The sequence below is a fragment of the Miscanthus floridulus genome, chromosome 4, assembly GCF_019320115.1.
Source record: "Miscanthus floridulus cultivar M001 chromosome 4, ASM1932011v1, whole genome shotgun sequence".
NCBI lineage: Eukaryota > Viridiplantae > Streptophyta > Magnoliopsida > Poales > Poaceae > Miscanthus > Miscanthus floridulus.
In genome coordinates, this window is record NC_089583.1 from 62,767,642 (window position 1) to 62,788,262 (window position 20,621).

At 41.8% G+C, this 20,621-nt stretch overlaps 1 protein-coding gene across 3 annotated transcripts; it reads right to left on the reverse strand.

The window, feature by feature from the left end:
- Positions 1-3,014: 3,014 nt before the first annotated feature.
- Positions 3,015-5,531, reverse strand: LOC136549736 (WAT1-related protein At5g64700-like). 3 transcript variants are annotated; one of them, XM_066541133.1, is made up of 7 exons: positions 5,184-5,531; positions 5,021-5,083; positions 4,668-4,784; positions 4,276-4,534; positions 3,981-4,139; positions 3,733-3,884; positions 3,015-3,616 (listed from the first exon to the last, which is right to left on the reverse strand). In XM_066541133.1, the coding sequence occupies exons 1-7, from the start codon at positions 5,363-5,365 to the stop codon at positions 3,412-3,414; spliced, it is 1,137 nt and encodes a 378-aa protein (XP_066397230.1). In that variant the 5' UTR covers positions 5,366-5,531; the 3' UTR covers positions 3,015-3,411. The 3 variants fall into 3 exon arrangements, with proteins under 3 accessions (XP_066397230.1, XP_066397231.1, XP_066397232.1); XM_066541135.1 differs by having other exon boundaries at positions 3,420-3,593; XM_066541134.1 differs by lacking the exon at positions 4,668-4,784.
- Positions 5,532-20,621: the final 15,090 nt, after the last annotated feature.

The window sequence follows — 20,621 nt, forward strand, 5'->3', positions numbered from 1 at the left end:
CGTTCTAAAGTCTGTTCTCTAGTAGTGATGTCACATGTGCATTGATTAGTTACTAAACTTCATTGGGAATAGGCAACTAAATGTACTCTGACCAGACAATATTGTGGCAAGATCAAGGCAAAATAATGCAAATCATTAGGCAATTTTATATCATTCTTCTCTAATCTCTTTGTTTTTTCTGTTTTTACATTGCAGGTTCCAAGTTATCTAGTAGGGGGAGATCAAGTACAAGGCACAAAGCAGGTAGGATGTGTGCAATATATGTAAATAAGTACATATGTGGTGAGAGAGGAAATTATTTTGGAGGATGATTCGGTTGGATTTTAGATCCACGTCAGTTAGGCACTTGCGTCTTTTAATCGAATCTCTATTTTTTTTTGCAAATAAACCGGGGATGGGGGTGGGGCTGTGGGTTGCAAATGAACAGACACTATACTTGCTTTTTCAGAATACATAAATTGTTTATTTAGGAAGACATTGTTGCCTAACGAACGACAAACTTCAATTGCCCAAGAAATTGCAATCCAATACAAAATTTACCAGCAGCAACCTGCTCATCACCGATATAGGCTCCAGGATCAATAGTCTTCTCAAATGGGCAACATATTTATCTCCATCCAGCAACAAAATTACGACACATGTTATCCTTGTATAACATGCAGGATGCAGGCCATATACTGAGAAGCAAGATGTAGGCCATGTTACTTTTTCCTAGGGACTAGATGTATAGTGTTGATCTAGAAAATTGCAGATGCAAATGTGTTTTTTATAAATAGATTGTCCTTTTTGTGAACATATACATGTAGTACATTAAAGCGCATGACGGGGGCTGATTTGCCTTCCCCCCCCCCTGGTCGTATCTGGGTCTGGGCCGTGCAAGCCGCGAGGGCAGGAAAATTTTTCCTTCAGGCATGCCAACAAGCCAGCGTTAGTTACCATCTTGCCAAAAAAGGTATCTAATAATTGTATTTTTACTAAAAACGGTAGGGCCGTGCAAAAGCACTATATTACGGCCGGCCGTGCATTAGCCACTTCCATATAAATAAGCACGTCATTGGACGCACGCAGATGGATCACTTCATTGGGATCCATATTGAAAGTCCATGCCCTTTTGTAGTCTCCTGTTGGGCCTTGATTAACCTGCAGATCCCTCCCCTTGCTAAGGCTTTTGGGATTCTCTAAAGCCTCAGAAGCCAACTCGCATTGCCATTCTTCGGGGAAATATAATTTTGATCTTCTCGAAATGACCAAATCTTTAGAGGTGTTCAGCCAACAACTCAGCACTGCCAACGAAAGGAATTTGCTATGGTTACTCTTAGAGCAAATTAAGTCAAAATATCACACTGCTATAGTTCAATGGTTTGACGATCATGTGTAATCCTGTTAATCTTTTTTATTTCCTTTTTTTTTTGTTTCATGAACAGCCTGATGTAAACTTGAGCTCTTAGTTTTAATATTTGGAGTAGGGGAAACCCCTCCTCTTCCCATGAAAAATAGGATGCGGCAGCCACAACACCATAGCACTTCCCAAACTTTTCCGTCTTTTTTTAATAATAAAGACACTCAATTTGACAAAAAATAACTTCTAGAAACTAAAAGTACATTAATGAGCAAACTAATAATCTTCTTCCTTTATTCGTGCAATACGCTTTGATGGGGAAAACTACCCTTGGCATACAAGGCTTTGAAGATCGCAAAAGCTACTCGCTGCTGGCATCAATATCTAGTATTCACCGAAAAACATCAACCGGGAAAACTCCTAAATTAATAATGTAGACTTACATAATCCGTCACCACCCGAACAATGTGTTGGAGAAATTAGTCCTTGCCATTGAATAGATGAAAAGAAGAGGTCAAAATCGTTGCACCGATGCCAATCTTCGGTTTCCACTTCACCTCCACCTCATCGTAATCGCTCAAGGGGATCACCATTAGCTTCGGCATCTACTTCATCTTAGCCTCACCATCACCTTCAGTTTGAGGGACTCGCCATTAGCACCCATGTGGACTATAACTCTGCCTTGCTATTGCCTTTGGCACCGGAGGGGATCTCCATTAGCTTTGGCGTCAACTTCAACTATATTTTGTTGTCACCTTCAGCTCAAGAATCTCACCATCACCTACGACATGTCTAGAACCTCATCTTACCCATGAGTCCGTCTTCCATTCACAAGCACTATACAAGAGGGGCTAAGGAGGTTTGCATTGGAGAGCCAATCTTACATGGTGGACATGTCTTGCTCGACACTTGTGAGCGAAGGAGGCAAGCTCCATCAACTATGATAGCTACTTCACTTACGTTCACTGTGATAACCGCGTTGCCTACAACCTTGTTCGACAGCCACTTCGACTCACCCCACCTGCCTGCACCAGCTTGAGGGGCTTGGACAATATTTGACTACGTTTGTTAGATCGACTGCTTCGGCCACGATTATTGAGTCGACTAGTTACACTAATACGACTATGGAGGGATGATCTCATAAGTGTGAAGACCTCAATGCGATCAAGAAAATTTAAAGTGAAGGTCCGAACAACTTGAAGGTGAAGCTCAGAAGAATCCTATATGAGAGATTTGAGAGTACAAGGCGATCAAGACTATGTAGCAAAGTGATCCAGGAGAACGGGTGGAATTCACCTTTGTTAGTGATAAGCTTAAGTCCTCAAAGCAAACCCTTCAGACCTTTGCCATCAAAGTTATGCTTGCACCCAAGATAGTTATGGCATCCACACATAGCCTTTGTATAGTTAGCTTCATGCCATATATGTTCTCCCTTTTTCCATGCTCTTTTTTCTTATCGGGTTTTTGGGATGGAGTTTTTAATAAGACGTATACACTAAACGACCATAAGGAAGATCCTCATGAGCAAAGAGTTGTATCTTTACGCCTTTTTTCTCTATGTTTTAGCGACTAAGTTTTGTTGTACCAGCTATGATCTAATAGCTAAGGGGCTACTATTGGAGGTCAAGCTATGGCAAGTTATATCCTGCTCTGGTAAAAAGTTGCAAGTTATAAAGGCTAAGGACGTATTTGTATTTTGTAAACTAATAAGAGTTGGAAGGAAGATTGCATCATGCCATCTCCTCTATAAATACAATAGGGCAAATGCAACCTCTCACAAAAATCCCTATTATCCTCTCTCTCCTTAGGTCTAAGTGTTTCACCTCAACTTTTCATGGAATTATAAGCAAAGACCTAGAACACAATTATGGGCAAACTAGCTGCCATTGCTTTCCTTTGAATTAGCACCCAATGTAGCAGAAAACACTACCAAGTGTTTTAGCAGCACCCAAAAAAATCGAGGTCATTTTGTTCTTGGGTGCGCAATCCAAAGTTCACCGGCGACATTGCCGGTGATCCACGACACGAACATATATATAGCATGACCGCCTCAATAATGATCCATGCATCTATCAGACTTGTTCACCTGCTAAAGCGGACGATGTTGCTTCCTCCAGCCCGTACTTGTTTGGTTTCTTGTGCTCCTCGTCATCTACATCTAGTGTGCAATCGGCCGTCATGTTCACCTCACTACTTGACGCCGCAACCTTACTCTCCTTGTTTTTACCCCACAGCACGCTGTAAAGGCCTCCAACTAGCAGGATTCCACCAACAACGCTATGCTCATCAGCAAAAAGAGATTAGCTGGTCCAATAATATAAATTCATCCAAATTACATACAGTCAACATAATTAAACTCTTCATTAATAGTTTACAAAGTTTGCTTCAGTTACCTGCCGAGGCGAACGATTTCTCCCAAGAAGAAGGACGAACTGAATATTGTGAGGACAAAGCATAGAGGTGTCCAGACAGCAAAGAAGACGGGGCCTTTGATCACCACGCACCATGCTTGAAGGTAGTAGGTGACTCCTGTCACCACGAACCCCTGGTATAATATAAATAAATTTGTTGATACCCCATATATATATTGGAGTCGAAATAAATGCGTGCCCGTAATAAGGTAAGTAGGGATTATAATTACAGCATAGACGACGGAGAGCAGGCTGGCGTCGAGATGGAGTCGCCACCTGGACAGGTCCCTCTCGGTCGCCACTGCGACGACGAACGATTGCACGGCGCTGAACACGCAGAGCGCCGTGGCCACCAGCATCCTGTTGGGCACCTCCTCCAGCAGCGCAGCCTGCAGCGACGGAAAACGTTGCAGTTTGTAGCTACGTACTCCTAGTGCATACTACATAGTACGCAGTTCTGAACATCTGAAATTCATGCACGCATATCAGCATATGCATTGACGACAGTGAAAGGCCAGGATCGACCTGCCAGACGATGGACAGGGACCATGCCACGTTGGCGAGGACCATGAGAAACGTCCCTTCGATCCATCTACTGTTTGATGACGAGTTATTCGCACTGCCGGCGGAGGCCGAGGCGTTGGCGGTGAAGGCGCGGTGATGGTTGACAGGGCTAAGCGCTGGGCCGTAGTAGAAGGCAATGACGAAGACGCCGGCAAGGCAGAGGGCTACACCGGATAGCTTAGCTATGCCGGAGGCGCTCCTCGGCTTCACCACCTCCATCCTGCCATGCATGCAAATATAATAAAGCCTTTGGCAATGCCAACATATATGCTATATATTCATATGTCAAGTGAAATCAGTTAGCTAGCTGTTCAATCATCGCTTGGTAGATAGTACGTGTACTTTTGTACGACCTGAGTAGCAGCGCCAAGCAGAAGGTGAAGACAGGCATGGAGTTGCCTGCTGCTGCAGACACGGTTGCAGATGTGAACTTGAGGCTTACATTGTACAGGCTCAAGCTCAGTGTGTTACTGGAAATATGTGAAGAGTACGTGCAGAAAAAAAGTAGTTATGCATATATGGATGCCTTACGTTAATTTGCTTCTAGTTTGAACGAATGAAACAGAGACTATGGAACTAATTAATTCAGCAACACATGTAAATGCATATGTCGAGATGCCTGCTAACAGGTCGACAAAACACAGCTAGCTCCAAGGCAATTGAATATACTATACATACGGTGATCTTGAGGTACATGTACACATACCCCACTAAGGCACACAGGAAGAGCTTCAGCAGCCACCCAAACGGCATTGAACGTGCATTCTTCCTGAGGATTGGAGATGAGAACCAACAGATTAACTTAGTATATATCTAGCTATAGGGGTTCGTTGTGGTTGTAATAAAATAGGAGCTTGTAGTCTCTTCACCTTTGGAGAATGAGGGCAAGAGGCAGCATGAGGATGGAGCCGGCCGCCTGGCGGTAGAAGACGAAGATGAAGGTGCTCAGCCCTGCATCGAATGCCGCCTTGGATATCACCGACATCCCCGCCAGGATTATCTGCACGACGATGGCGATGATGTACGCCTTCTTTGTTGCTGCATCATCCATGCTGGACGCGCGTAATGTATGGCTGATGATGAATGGTTAATATAATTCTTTCTCTTCTGTCTGTCCAGAATGATACTGAGAGAGAGAGAGAGAGGGAGGCCAGGGGTTGATCCATCAACGTATGTTGTCCGTCCTTTTCTTGGGTGGGATGCAATTATGACTTGTGGGCGACCATGAGAGCTTTTCCCGGCGGAGCTGTTGCTAGCACCTTAATTTATCATAGATCGATTCACTAGTACTGGTAATAACCTAATAGCGGCACAATGAAGCAATGTGATCCGTCAAGGATATGGAATATATGGAGTGTGACTAGATCAGCATGAACTCAACATATATAAATACTTTCTTTCTCCATCTAGTCGTAGCAGAAAGTTAAATAATGTCACCTTTATTTAATTATAGAGTCTATCTACTGTACAACCGTGTGTTTTAGCCAAAGCTAGCGTTGGCTGTCTAAAAAACACACGAATTTCAACAGATAAAAAAATATATTTTAGGAGAAGCTAGCACATGGTTGTTGGATGTCTAAAAAACACACAAATTACAAAAGGGGAAAAAACATGTGTTTTAGGAGAAGCTAGCACACTAATTCTATCAGACAAAAAAGGCCCACGTAGACCTGATCTGTTTGTTAGATGTAAGTTCTATTTGTTACAATGACAGAGATGCACAGTAGGAACATCAATTATGATGCAGAAATACTTACTAAAGTAACAAGATTCACGAGGTTCAGAGGTTTAGGAGATATACAGTGAACACTAACCTAACAGAAGGCGAAGAAGAATTTACCTACATATGTGTAAAATTTAGCAAAGATGGGATACTCTGCTCTCATATCCTAAAAATAGTCAGTATGATGCCAGGGTGTTGTGTGCTAGCACAAATCATAATAAAAATACATGGACACGGTGAGCTGTTGCTCAAACATACAAAAATCACAACTGAACACTAAGTTTTTTTCGAGCCTATGCTTGGTATACTTACACATACGACAACGAATGCACCACCTCCTGCAGGTCATCAGGGTTAAATCCTATGTTATCATGCAGGATGTGATAGGTCATTAGGATTGTTGTGGTTGGCCTTGAAGTCACCTGGCAAAAAAAAAAATGCACTTAGATCATCAAATCAGCTAGAATGACTGTAAATATTTATACAAGAGAGACAGACTTGCCTTTTTTCCATGACATACACAGATGCAACTGACGTTTCATGGTCTGTATAGAACATTCAGTAGCTCCTACACCACATCCCTTTTCTACTGGGCATGGGTACTATTGCTTGACCAAGCTGATAAAGAATAGAACTAGGAATTTAACAAAACATTCAGAGAAGTCTGCTAGCACCTCAAAAACCATTTACAGAGGCTTAACTGATCTGCAAGTCGATAATGCTAAAACATAGAGATGTAGTATAAACACAGAGATGCTAAAACACATAAAATGTGCCTGACACAGGCACATTTCGCTGGAGGCATAAGAAATCTAAGAAATGATTTCCTAGAGTGGAACAAAAGCACTGGCGACTAAAATATTATGAGTTCATGAAAACAAATAGCAAGTTATCTTAAGTCAGGATAAGCTAAGCATAAAAACAGCTACTCACATATCACACAAAAAAAAAAATAGATTTCAACATGTTTTAGCACATATCACAAGAGACAATTTTTTCTATGAACGGATAAGGACAAAAACTTGATGTATATTGGCACAAATCACAAAAATAGATTTCAACATGTCTTAGCACAGATCACGAGAGACAATTTTTTCTATGAAAGGACAAGGACAAAAAAGGTATATATTGGCACAAATGAAAAAACATAGCACCACTAACTGATTACTAGTTTGTGGAAACAACCAATACAGATTTCACTGTATACAACATTATAAGTTTTATCATATACCTTGGTAGCACCAGTGCTGCTAGGAATGATGTTAAAGCTGGCAGCCCTGCCACCTCTCCATTCCTTGGCTAAAAGACAAGCATCATGCTGTCCTTTCTGCAACAGATGTACGATTTGTTGTCCATATTGACAAACAACACTCTTACACTCCTGGCTGAATACACTAGCAGCACCAATCTTTTCATTGATTTCAATATTTGTGCCATTGATCAATGAGATGTGGTCTAAAAGGCTAGAAACACAAAGAGCAAAAGAGAATTCTACAGCCACACCACTCAGCAATCCTCAACTAAAATTACAAATATATCTGTTATGCATTTGCTATATTTCTATTGTAAATAAATTATAGAACAAAGATAAACTTGGCACAAATTAGAATTAACAAAGTTCATGAAGTGTTAACACAAATCACAAGAGATAATTTTTTTTCTATGAAAGAACAAGGAGAAAAACTTGGCTTGGTTAAGCACAAATCACAATAAAAAAAGGAAAAGTTGTGTTAGCATAAATCACAAGAAATAATTTTTTTTCTATAAAACGACAAGGAACAAAAATTTGGTGTGGGCATGCACTAGATCACAATGAACAGACTACAACTTTTTCTATAGAAACACAAAAACAAATTTATCGGCACAAATCACAAAAAATAATTTTTTTCCTATGAAAAGGACAAGGACCAAAATATGGTGTGTGCTAGCACAAATCACAGTTAACATATTATAATTTTTTCCATAGAAAGACAAAGACAAAAATATGATCTGTGTTGGCACAAATCACAGTTAACATACTACATTTTTTATCTATAGAAGGACAAAGACAAATAACTGAAATGTGTTGGCACAAATCACAATTAACATATTACAATTTTTTTCTACAGGAAGACAAGGACAAAAATATGGTACATGTTGGGACATATTGCGTATCCTCAAAACTAAAATTGCGGTGCTTAATGCCTGCAATTTGCATCATCGCTGATTACAATTAATTAACTATATGTTTTATATGTTTTGTTTTCATGAACATGAAAGATTAATAGAAACAGAGCACCACAACTACTATGGAGAAGAATAACAAATAAAAAAATTCAATAGTATGACTGTGGATGCATCTTATTTCTGTAGTACTGCACCAAGACAACTTGAAAGTAGCTAGAGCATATTTTGCAAGTTGTGAGGTTTTCTTAATTCAAAATTCAATATTCTGTATGTGAGAAAATTCTCTGTTAATAGTTTCCAAATAACAAAAACTACTCTTTTTCGGTCAGTGTCATGAGCCGATGAAGTGGAACATTTTCTTCTTTAGACAGATAGATTAGGTTTGAGTATAAACCATAACAATACGATGACACGACTCTAATTTATAGATATAGAAAAATGGTTAGCAAAATGTATGGTTGATGATGAATGGTTAATATAATTCTTTCTCTTCTTTCTGTCCAGAATGATACTACTGTGAGAGAGAGAGAGAGAGAGAGAGAGAGGCCAGGGGTTGATCCATCAACGTATGTTGTCCGTCCTTTTCTTGGGTGGGATGCAATTATGACTTGTGGGCGACCATGAGAGCTTTCCCGGCGGAGCTGTTGCTAGCACCTTAATTTATCAGGGATCGATTCACTAGTACTGGTAATAGACTAATAGCGGCACAATGAAGCAATGTGATCCGTCAAGATATGGAATATATGGAGTGTGACTAGATCAGCATGAACTCAACATATATAAATAGTTTCTTGCTCCAACTAGTCGCAGCAGAAAGTTCAATAATGTCACCTCTATTTAATTATATACTGGCCGCGCACTTGTTAATCTCTATATTTATACTTATATATCTTATTATAAAAGCAAAACATACTAGCGCTTTTCAATCTTCACATGCAAGCTATTCACGTGTCTCAAAATACATCATTTGGTTAGGAAGCGTTGAAGCCTCTCGTACCGCACCTTTGTTATTTATAGTAGAGAACAACCCTCTACATGTGGCGTACAAGCTTCTGGACTAAATCCCTCTAACTACAACAACAACATGAACTTCACTAACTACAACAGTGGCATGCACTTCACTAACAGACCCAGTCCAGATAAGGATTACGTGATGAAGATATTTCTAATAGTCCCCTTCAATCACAACTTCCCAAGTTGAGATTGTGTCGAAATTTTTGAAGGCGCCTGAGGGAGAGTGGCTTTGTAAATCCATCAATCTGATCACACGTAGCTATGAACTTGATATCTAACAGATGTTGTGATACCCTTTCTCGTAAATAAGTTATGGCTCTCGCTCCGTCTCCCACCCCTCCCACTCCCCCCGACGGCGACGAGCCACCACTAGTCTGTTCGTTTGACTGTGGCTTATCGTAAACGATCGTAAATTTCCAACCGAAACAGTATTTTCCTCTTACACAAACCAGCCAGCAGTACTTCTTCACTGAACCAGCAACGATACGAGCCAGCCAACCAAACAGGCGGCTTCCTGCACCAGATCCCGTAAATCAGCCACCAGATCCGCGTCCGCTGGCATCAGATCCACTACCTAGCGGCCAATCCCAAGCTCCTTCCCCACCGAGTGAGGCACCCAAGCTTCCAAACCAGAGCGCCACTAACCCAGATCCCCATTGCTGCCAGAGCATTCATCTCTTCGATTCCGCGGTAGATGGGGAAATCGACTACTCGCAGAAGCAGGATTCGCTGCCAAGATCCAAATCCTTATAGACCTGGCCCAAGATATCCAGACGCTGTTGCAGACTAACAAGCAAGACATGAAGACCAACGAAAGAAGCCAGCAGTTTCTATAACATATGATACCGTACCAAAAAGTACTGTTTTTCAACCCATAATTTCTATGAGTAATAATTATTTTCTTTTTCTTTCTCCCAACTCTATCTTCTTTCTCTAATGGGAGTGTGGCACGAGTCCCCTGAAAACTGGTGGTTTTTCCCCAATAGCGATTTTATGGTTTTTTTGGTGCATTGGGTCAAGAGAAGACCTGATTTCTTCGTGAGGAAACCATTTCTAGGATTTTTACTCTCTTTCTTCATTAATTATGTTGCCATGTCAGCGTTTTGTCTACGTGGCAAGTCATTTAATGAGGATAGAAATCATCGTCAATACATCATTGGAACTGCCCTTAGCATAGCAGTCGTCATGCATTCAAATGTCTTTGTCTCTCTACTGCTCCAACAGATTTAAAGCCTCCACTCCACGCTCAACAATCCGCCCACCTCCCACAGTCCTTTTGGCCAGACACCACCGGTGCGTGAGGAAGACCGTGGCTCCTATCTTGAAGTCCTGCGGGGGCCGAGCCCGATGGCGTACCCTGGAGATCCGAGGGCCAGGCCGGTCGGGGAGAGGATCTGCATCTCGGCCACGGGTGCCATCGAGCACCGCCGTGACAAGCTGGTAGGCAAGGCCGCCATCTGCTGGCTGAAGGAGAACAGCCACGACACCGAGGTCCACCACGTCGTCGACGCCATCTGCACCTAGATGCACCTGGGCGTCATGGATCTTCAGGTCGTCAAGCACTACCCCGAGCAGTATCTTGTGATCTTCAGCGACCCTCGCAACATGCAGAGAGCGGTCAGGCAGCGTTACATCGTCAGCAGTGCCCGCACCTACAACTTCGCACCATGGGACGAGTCCAGAGAAGCCGTCGACGCCCACATGGAGTTTCGGGCCTACGCGTGCATCGAGAGGGATCCCTCTACACGCATGGAGCTTGGAGGTTGCTGAGAAGGTATTGGGCAAGGAATGTGCCATCCACTATGTGGAGGAGCACCCTAGGCGCAAGGAGAGGACCAGGACGTTCGACCTCTGGGCTTGGTGCTCGGACCCCTGCAAGATCCTGACTGAGGTTTGGCTCACCATTACTGATCCTGATGCAGAGCAGCCGCCCGTTGACATCCCATAGGCTCTAGTCCACCGTGACCCTCCCACCGACATCAAACATGGGCTGACATATCGCATCCTACCGCACGTGGCGACTGTTGAGGACCTCTCCTTCGTCAGGGGCAATGGGGGCCCTAGTGGACAGCCTAACCGCAAGCGTCAGGGCAAGCGGACGTCAGCATGAGGGCCGTGGCCGTGATGGCCATGGACATCACAGGAGGGATGATGATGATGAAGACCGCTTGGGTCATCACAGGAGTGCTTCAGCTAAGGCTGGATAACAAGGTTGCTCGGCTCGGCTCAGCTTCGTTCTGGCTCGTTAAGATAACGAGCTAGCTCGGCTCGGCTTGTTATCCTAACGAGCCAGAAAGCCAGTTCGGCTCGGCTCGTTAAAAGCTCGAGCTGGCTCGTTAAGCTCGCGAGTCAGGTATAAAAAATACACAAAATATAATATTTGTATTTATCTAAAATTTGAGAATAATAATAATATAAAAGAAATGCATCTAGATCAGTTACCAGTCCATTTATAGGATCCAGACCTGTTATCAGTCAATTGTAAAGTGCAAGACATGAAGTAATACAAAAACTAATATAAGTTTTGATACTTTTTTTCCTGAAAGCTTGGCTCGTTTAGCTCGCGAGTGCCTCGTGAGCTTGCTTGAATTGGCTCGTTATAGCTAACGAGCTAAAATCTTGCCTTCGGCTCGACTCGTTATCATAACAAGCCGAGCTGAGTCGAGCCAGCCGCGAGCCGAGTGAGCTAACGAGCTTCGAGTTTTTCGTACAGCCTTAGCTTCAGCTTAGGGAAGGATCACCCGCTACCCTACTAGAGTTGCGGACTGCTACAACTCGAACTTTAGGGGAGCTGGGGGCTCCTTTCATGCTAGGGGATCTCATAGGTCAAGGGCTTGGATGCCTGAACTAATGAAGCTCGTCTACAAGGTCAAAGTGGCGTCCAACACCTCTACCAAACAGTAAGAGCACAAAACGAGTTACTTTTGCAGACCCCTTGTTCTCTTTCTGTGAGGATCTCCTGCCGCAGCTTGACATTAACTATGAGCAGGCCACCCTCCCTGACACTTCTTTGATGATTTCTGCGTCCTGCTTCTGTTTTGATCCGATGCTTGATGAAGCAATACTGGTCTGGCCTGTTATAGGGTACAACAAGGAAGGAGCCGAGACCAAGGCTGTCAACGCCAGCGCATGCTGATCCAACAGGTCAAAAAGAGAAGAACAAGGAGAACAGGCTGAACATGATGCTGGTGAAGGTCCACAACAGCGCTGCAAGCAACACCAATGTAAGCATCAGCCCAAAATTTTCATGTCATGAATCTGGTAGCCCTTGTAGGACTGGAATGAATGTTAGTCTATCACACCGAGTAGTGTACACGAATTACATAGCCAAGACAGTTCGGGTCTTGAAGAACCAATGGGGGTGGGAGCGCGACCATGGTTTTTAGCTTAGAGTTTGCTATCGGTCTTGAACAGACAAGTTGCCCAGCTGACCAAGTTGGTGGGGTGGGGGGGGGGGGGGGGGGGGGTCGTCTATTGACAATGTTCAATGCACAGCAACGGAAATTGGTCTAGATAACCAGGAGGGGGGTAGTAGTGAGCTGGTACAACAACCATCGTTAGTGGCCATGGGTACTAATGAGCCTGCTCAGCAATCTGATTTAGCTGTTACCACCATGCCAACACCACAGAATGGTAGTGGTTGCCCTATCCATGGGCATCGCCACTATAAGTTGGACGACTCCTAACAATCACCCACTTTACCACCAATGATGGGGTGAGATGGCCGCCAATGTCCTTTACCTACAAAACAACTTAACGGCAACATCGTGAGTACATTGTGTACGCGCAGGACTTAATTCCAACACAAAAATATCTAGTGGATGCAAAGGTATTAGTAGGCATTTGTACATTTGCATAAAGACGCAAGGTTCATTTAAAGAATGACATGCTCATGATTCATAATTAAACATTAGCATTAGAGTTCATGATAACAACATAAGTGATCATCATAGGTAAGCCATATCATCATCAACACTACAATGGGTATAGAAGAAGGAACAACCGGTTCCATCCCAAAGGACTTCAGGCTTTCAAACTCTGCAGAGGTGTACAACTATACCCACAAGGAGATTGAGACGAACCACCATACACGTGCCCGAATAAGGGTTGTCTCACCTTCTCGAACCTTTTCCTAATCTGGCCAGAATATTCGATGAAAGGTTCGAGCGGTTGCCCGGTCAATGTCCTGGACATTCCCGACCGATGCCAACCCCCTTGCTAGTTTCATGGATAAACCGATCGCAATTACTTACTAGTCTTGTCGACCCATCCACGATATGTGGTCTGTACGGGTGCTTACTCGGACTCACTATCCCAATGAACGTCCTTAGCTGCTCTGTGAGCTATGTCACATGAGATCCCACACTCACAATGACCTTACCCCTCGCAAGATTAGAGAGTAACAAGGTAACCATCAGATTATATCTCAAGTTGAGGTTGGTCCCTTGAGGCCAGTTTGGGAAACTAAAGTCTTTTGTAAAAACCCTTTGTTTAGTGAAACAAGTTGTTTTTGGAAAGGAGTTCAAATCAAAAGGTTTTGATACTTGTTTTGAAGACGATTTGAAATCAAGTCTCTTTTGAAGGGTAAAGCCTTTGCAAAGGAAAATGGGGTTTTCCAAAGCATTTTCAAGGAGATACCGTTTGAAGCTAGAAGAGGTCAAGAGTTTATAAAACAAAACCCTTTCGCAATCGTTTTGTTTGATAAATCGTTTATAAATCATTTTGGAAGCAAATCAATTTTCGAAGAAGGTTTAGACTCTCTTTTGAATAGGGAAGGACCTGCCATAAGGAATTATAGTTAATCTAGTCATATTTGATTACCTATGAATCAAGTTAATCCCCTCATTCATTTTAGAAGTTAATTAACCCGGTGTAGCATCCTACTCGTGTAAGCAAGAGTTCCCTTCTCATACTCGACTTCTACCATTGCTAACCAAGTAAGCAATTAAGTATTCCAAACCCCATGGATTAAGTGAAGGCTCTAATTAGTTAATGAGTAGTTCTAACTTAGTGAAGCATCATTAAGATGTTAACCAAAGCTACATGAAATGCATAACTCATAATGAAACATGATAAGTATCCAAAATAGAGCTTATAATAGTGGGGTGCCTGCCTATTGGAAGAGCAAGGTTCCCATAGCTTGGAACATCTCTTCGTCTCTCCGATACCGCGTACCTATCTGTATGCACTTGTATGAGATGTGTATGTATGCATGACATAGATGAAGTATGCAAGAGAGATGAGGGATGCTTGTGTGGTTCAACTCCTATGAGTGCAAGTGCAACAAGTTTCATGATCCTTAGACACCTAGAGAATAAGTTGTCTATTTATTAGACTAAGAATGCATTATGTTAAGTCAATATTAAGATATACTTTTTGGTGTCAAGATCATGCCTAGATGATAGAGAATATTCTAAAGAACACAACAAAACTTATTTCACAATTTTTGGAGTTCAAATGCATCTTCTATGACCTTTACAAGTTGGGGCTATGCTGCTATGGTACAACGGACAGTCCGTGAATCGGCAAACAGTCCGCTAGGGACGAACACATGCGCCAGAGCATTCCACTGGGACGAACACTAGCTCCAATGGACAGTCCACGAGAATGACGGACCATCCGGTAAAACGACGAACAGCTCGGGTGTAAAAATGTCAAAGATGATTCCCGAGGCATCCGGGCTCCAAATTGAGTGCAGTTTGTTTCTATGGCTTACTAGTGATATGGGGAAGCTTCTACAAGTGATGTATGTGCCATGCAAGTGCTGTGGGGAGGTCATCCACTAAAAATGGTGAATATCACCATGGGATATAACACCCTAGGTGTTTGTCACCAGTTAAGCAGTGGGTTTGAGTCCAACATGACAAGTTCAGTGGTAATCAAGAGCTCTAGTTCAAACTTGTAAGTGGTGACAAAGGTGTTGGGATCAACTCTCTAAGAATGTGCCCCAACTTAAACTTGGACAACACACCTTGATTCTATGTTGACCCTTTTCAGAGGCATGCTTGAGTAATGTGGAAGGTGCCCCTTTTCATGTGCCTCACATATATTTCCATCTACATTGACTATTGGAAAAATTTCATGAAGTTTGGAGTCAAGAAGTCACATGAAATGATAAGTTATAACCTTGCTTGAATTGCTATATTAAGTGAATGGAAACATTGGATGTCGATCAAACCTTGCTACCTTGTCCAAATAACTCTAATTGAACTCTACCACAAAAGTCATGAAGGGTCCATGTTGAGCAAATGCCAAGAAAATACCTCAATCGGTCTAAAACTCTAATTTAAGGTTTATCGTGATGCTGCCTTGACCAAGGTCAAATAATAGTGTGGAAACAAGTTATGAAGTTTAACCTTAAATAAAAGTTGAAGTTTTAGTGGAGTACAACAAATTTTATTTTTGGACCAAGCCCTGATTCAACTCCTAAGTGGCTCAAATAGTGACCTCAAGTTTGAATGCAGTGCTCCTTTTGAGCTCTCAGAAATATTTCTAAGTCCCCGTTTGACAACAGCAAGTTGACATATTTGTGAATTTTTATCTTTCAAATTCATATGGTAACTCAACTAGATTCCTTAATATGAGTTGAATTACACTTAGTGAAGAAAACAACATAATAAGTCTCATCACTTTAGGAACACGTTTGGACTTAGAAATATTTCTTGTGGGTTGTAGGTTCGGTAATGGTGCCACGATTAGCTATCTACGGTGCCACGACGAAACCAAGAGGCTCCTGTGGTGGTCGGCACAAGATTGTGCTGCTCGACACGTGCTGGTATTGAGGTTTCTAGTCAAGACCCATTATGAAACTACATCGATGAGTCATCTTCTCATGAACTTTTCCTTGGTTATCTCTCCTTATTTTGTCAAAAGATCTGTATGTCAGACCAGATGCAATCGGACTTCCTTCTAAAGTCATCTAGAGGATAACCTTGAAGAACAAGGCACTGAGATAAACATTAATAGACTACAAGAGGTGGTAGACAAGTGACTCTGCTTGACTATCCCTGTAATGGCATCGGTCATCTAGTGAGCAACTTATGTAATCCCCGTTGGATCAGAAAGGTATACAACACTTAAAGTTGGACAAATTATCAGTTGGATGATAAATGGACTGTGATACTATGCCCTGTAATAGGTTGCCTGGTGCTCATGAGCTTTCTATCTAAGTCTTGATCTTTATGTGCAAGGTGATCCTGCAGTCAAAAATCGACTTTCTTCAGTGACCCTTTTTCTGCTGACTTCCATGGTGACTGTCTGTTTGCACATCAAATACAATTGTTACCGTCAAAAAGGAAGTTTTGGAGCTTTTAAATGTTGAGAGAAAACTAATTAGTTACCAATAGGAAAGTTAAGTTACATCTAGGTAATAACTCTTTGGTAGCTCCGAAGGCTATGTCTCATAGAACAATGTTAAGCGAAGAAACAACAAAGCCGGTCAGCAATGCAAGTACCACTTTCTTCTCCAGGCCCTGTGTCGTCAAGTCAAATCCATCTTGGACAATCACATAGATAATGTAAGACGCTGTCTTAGCTAAGTAAAGAGCTAGAGAAAGCATGTGCCTAGTTTCGGTCAACATCATTATGTTTATGGTGCTATTAAAGAAGGGTAGTTAGAAATAGTCCCTTATCTGGTAGGACTGCCCCCCATGTGAAGTAAGCTTGTGCCCTACAAAAACAGCCCACAAGTCCAATGCTTGTGCATCGTCGAGTTGGTGTCTAAATCAACAGTTGGAGTTGTTCTCTAAGAAGCATTTGAGGAAAACCCTAGCCTCCATCCTCAGTGAGAAAGCTACTGTTGCTTCTATAAGGAGAGTTGAAGCACGCAAAACACAATCCACAATGTATGATGCAAAGGAAAAGAAGAGCGGGAAATATGTCTAGATTTCATGGCACTAAACCGGTTATCCTTAAGCCAGTGATTAGAGGCCCAAATATAGTTGGACTGTCATAAAACTTGATGAGATCATTCCTCGCTTAGGATTCTTCGATGCCTTAAGTTGGTTTGAGTATTGGTTGAGTAAAGCATTGGATTTGAGAGATGTTTTGTCAGTTTGGGTCACAAAAATTTCAGAACCGAGCGGTTTTGGTAGATGATTTACTTGGATAATCAAACGGTGTCCGTTTATGCTAAATTTTGGTTGGTAATTAGAGGACTCATGGGTCTATATGACTACCAAAAATTTGTGCACAATGGAGTAGTAGTTTGTGAGATATGAACTGAAAACCAAAGTGTATAGAATCTGCAATTTCTCTATGGACTGCTATCACCCCTCAAAATAGAAGGTATTGTGTTGTAATTGATGCCAAGACTTTCAACATGGTCAATATTTTGCCGTTAGATAATTCTTTAGGTGTCCTAGAGGAGACTCCTTGCACCCCTTTGTGCCTTGCTTTTGCCCTCTCATATCAACAATGTTGAGCAGTCAAGGTGTTCTACAAGTCAATTTGTGCCATTACGAGTCGAAAACGATTTGAAAAGTGTCAAACAACAGATTTTAGATTATGATTTTGAGTTGTTGATTGACATTAGAAAGGAAGCCTTAATGTCAAAAGTAGTCCAACTAGGCTAATTTTGTGATGGTGGAAAACCCAACTTACTGTGCCACTGCACCATAAGGCAAATTGTGCTCAACCTGCTTGGTGGTGTACTGTTTCTCTAGTTAGTGAATACTTGCAACCTTTGTTGTCCTCTAGACCTCGCTATCATCCTTCTTCAGCAAGGATTTCTAAGGCAAACTTATCCTTTGGTACCTTCCATGTGTTTTTATCCAAAAGGTTGCATCAGATTCAACCTAGATAACTGTTGCCGCTTGGATACGAGGATTCCCTCAAATAATGATCGTCAAAAACACTGAGTCAACAGAGTCAGCTATCACATTCACCGCTCACTCAACAGACTCAGATAATACAATGTTATCATTAGAGAAAGAGAACTACACACATGGAACATTATGTAGTTTTCCATCGGTTGGCATCTGAGTGATTGAACAATTATGACCGGTATAGTCATTGTCTGTTGGTTACTCGGTTTCTCACAGCCTCAGAGGATGCTTACCCCGTCTGTGATCTCATCCCTTATGAAAGGTTGTACTTAAGCTACTTTGGTAGAGGACTGCTTTTCAAACTTTGTGAACGAACATGGAACCATTGTAATGAGTAGCTTTCATAAGCTTGTAGTCTAGTGCAAAGTTCACATGGTCCATGCTATATTCACTAGGGAAATAGATATTATGGGTAGTTAGTTTATGCTCTATAGTACTCTCCGTATCCTCAGAATGAAGTACTGTGTTGTCGTGGATTCCTCCCAAAGTAACAATGCTTCATGGAAGTCAATGAAGGAAATTCTTCAGACAAAACTTACTACGAAGAGCAAGTATCAAAAAGTGTCTTGACCAAATTAGCGTCTCTAATGCTCGAAGCTAAGTAGCCTAAAGCTATTCCTGATGTTGAAAAATAGATGACACGCTTCTCTTCCCTTGAAAGTCTTTCACACCGAATCTTAGGGTGAGATTCTCATAAGGGGTAGGGCTATAACACCCTAGGTGTTTGTCACCAGTTAAGCAGTGGGTTTGAGCTCCAACATGATAAGTTCAATGGTAATCAAGAGCTCTAGTTCAAACTTGTAAGTGGTGACCAAGGTGTTGGGATCAACTCTCTAAGAACGAGCCCTAACTTAAACTTGGTCAACACAACTTGCTTCTATGTTGACCCTTTTTAGAGGTATGCTTGAGTAATGTGGAAGGTGCCCCTTTAAATGTGCCTCACATCTATTTCCATCTACATTGACTATTAGAAAAGTTTCATGAAGTTTGGAGTCAAGAAGTCACATGAAATGATAAGTTATAATCTTGCTTGAATTGCTGTATTAAGTGAATGGAAACATGGGATGTCGATCAAACCTTGCTACCTTGCCCAAATGACTCTAATTGAACTCTACCACAAAAGTCACGAAGGGTCCATATTGAGCAAATGCCAAAAAATGCCTCAATCGGTCTAAAACTTCAATTTAAGGTTTATCGTGATGCTGTCTTGACCAAGGTCAAATAATAGTGTGGAAACAAGTTATGAAGTTTGACTTTAAATAAAAGTTGAAGTTTCAGTGGAGTACAACAAACTTTATTTTTGGACCAAGCCCTAATCCGACTCCTAAGTGGCTCAAACAGTGGCCTCAAATTTGAATGCAGTGCTCCTTTTGAGCTCTAAGAAATATTTCTAAGTCCTCGATTGACAACAAGTTGACATGTTTGTGATTTTTATCTTACAAATTCATATGGTAACTCAACTAGATTCCTTAATATGAATTGAATTACACTTAGTGAAGAAAATAATAGGATAAGTCTCATCACTTTAGGAGCACGTTTGGAATTTCAAAAGTTATTGCAAAAACAACAAAAAGTTTCTTGAATTCAATCTTTAACTGAATTTAGTTTTTAGTTTCATATACCATACTTTGGAGGCTTGTATCTTCGTAACCATGTAGAAACCAGCTCATGATCCTTAAAGCAAAGTTGTTCACCGCATATAGTTCTACAACTCTTAGTAAGGAAGTTTGATCCGCTACAGAACGAAATCGAGAGATAGAGAGGGAAAAAGTTTAGGGATTCAATTAATTTTTTATCTATCTTGAAAGCTTCAGGAGCAACGCCATCGTCCGATCAGTGCGTAGGCACCACAAGCCACATGGCTCCCTCATGCCCTCAGCATGTGTGCCACCTCGTCCTCCCCTTGCTTGAGTAAAAGGGAAAGACTAAGCGCCCTCCCTCCTCTCGCTCGGTCTCTTTTCTCTATCTCTATCTCTCTCACTCTTCGTTCTCTATCTCCTCTGCTCATCCTCCATTGACGATCGAGTAGAGTTCCTCTACCACCAGTTTATAGCAGAAGCGACCAATTTATAAGAGCACAAGTACAATGGCAGCCCATAAGCGGTCGCACTGTCATACTTGAGCTCATATAAACTGGTAGTCCATTGAGTACCATGACGGGTCTCATTTAACCATCAATATACAACCTAAGATCGTACATGATTCAACATACATGTCACATGTTATATAAGGTCTACAAATACAGTTCATTCATCAGAGTACGAATTAAGGTTATTACAAACTAAGTTCAGTAAATAGTAGCGGAAGCAAATTAAAGTTTGAAACTAATATCTGCCATCATAGTTCAAATACATAGTGCTAGTTCAGTGATCATAATCCCACAAAAGCATATAAGAAGGATTAATAAGAGATGCCTACCCAGGGCTCACTGCTCATCCACGGCGGGACAGAAGCAGTTCTTGTAATAGTCATGATAAACTGTACCATCTGCAACAATAGGAATAAAACCCTGAGTACTGAGAAGGTACTCAACTAGACTTACCTATCATAAACCAAAAATAAAGTGACTTCAAGGATTA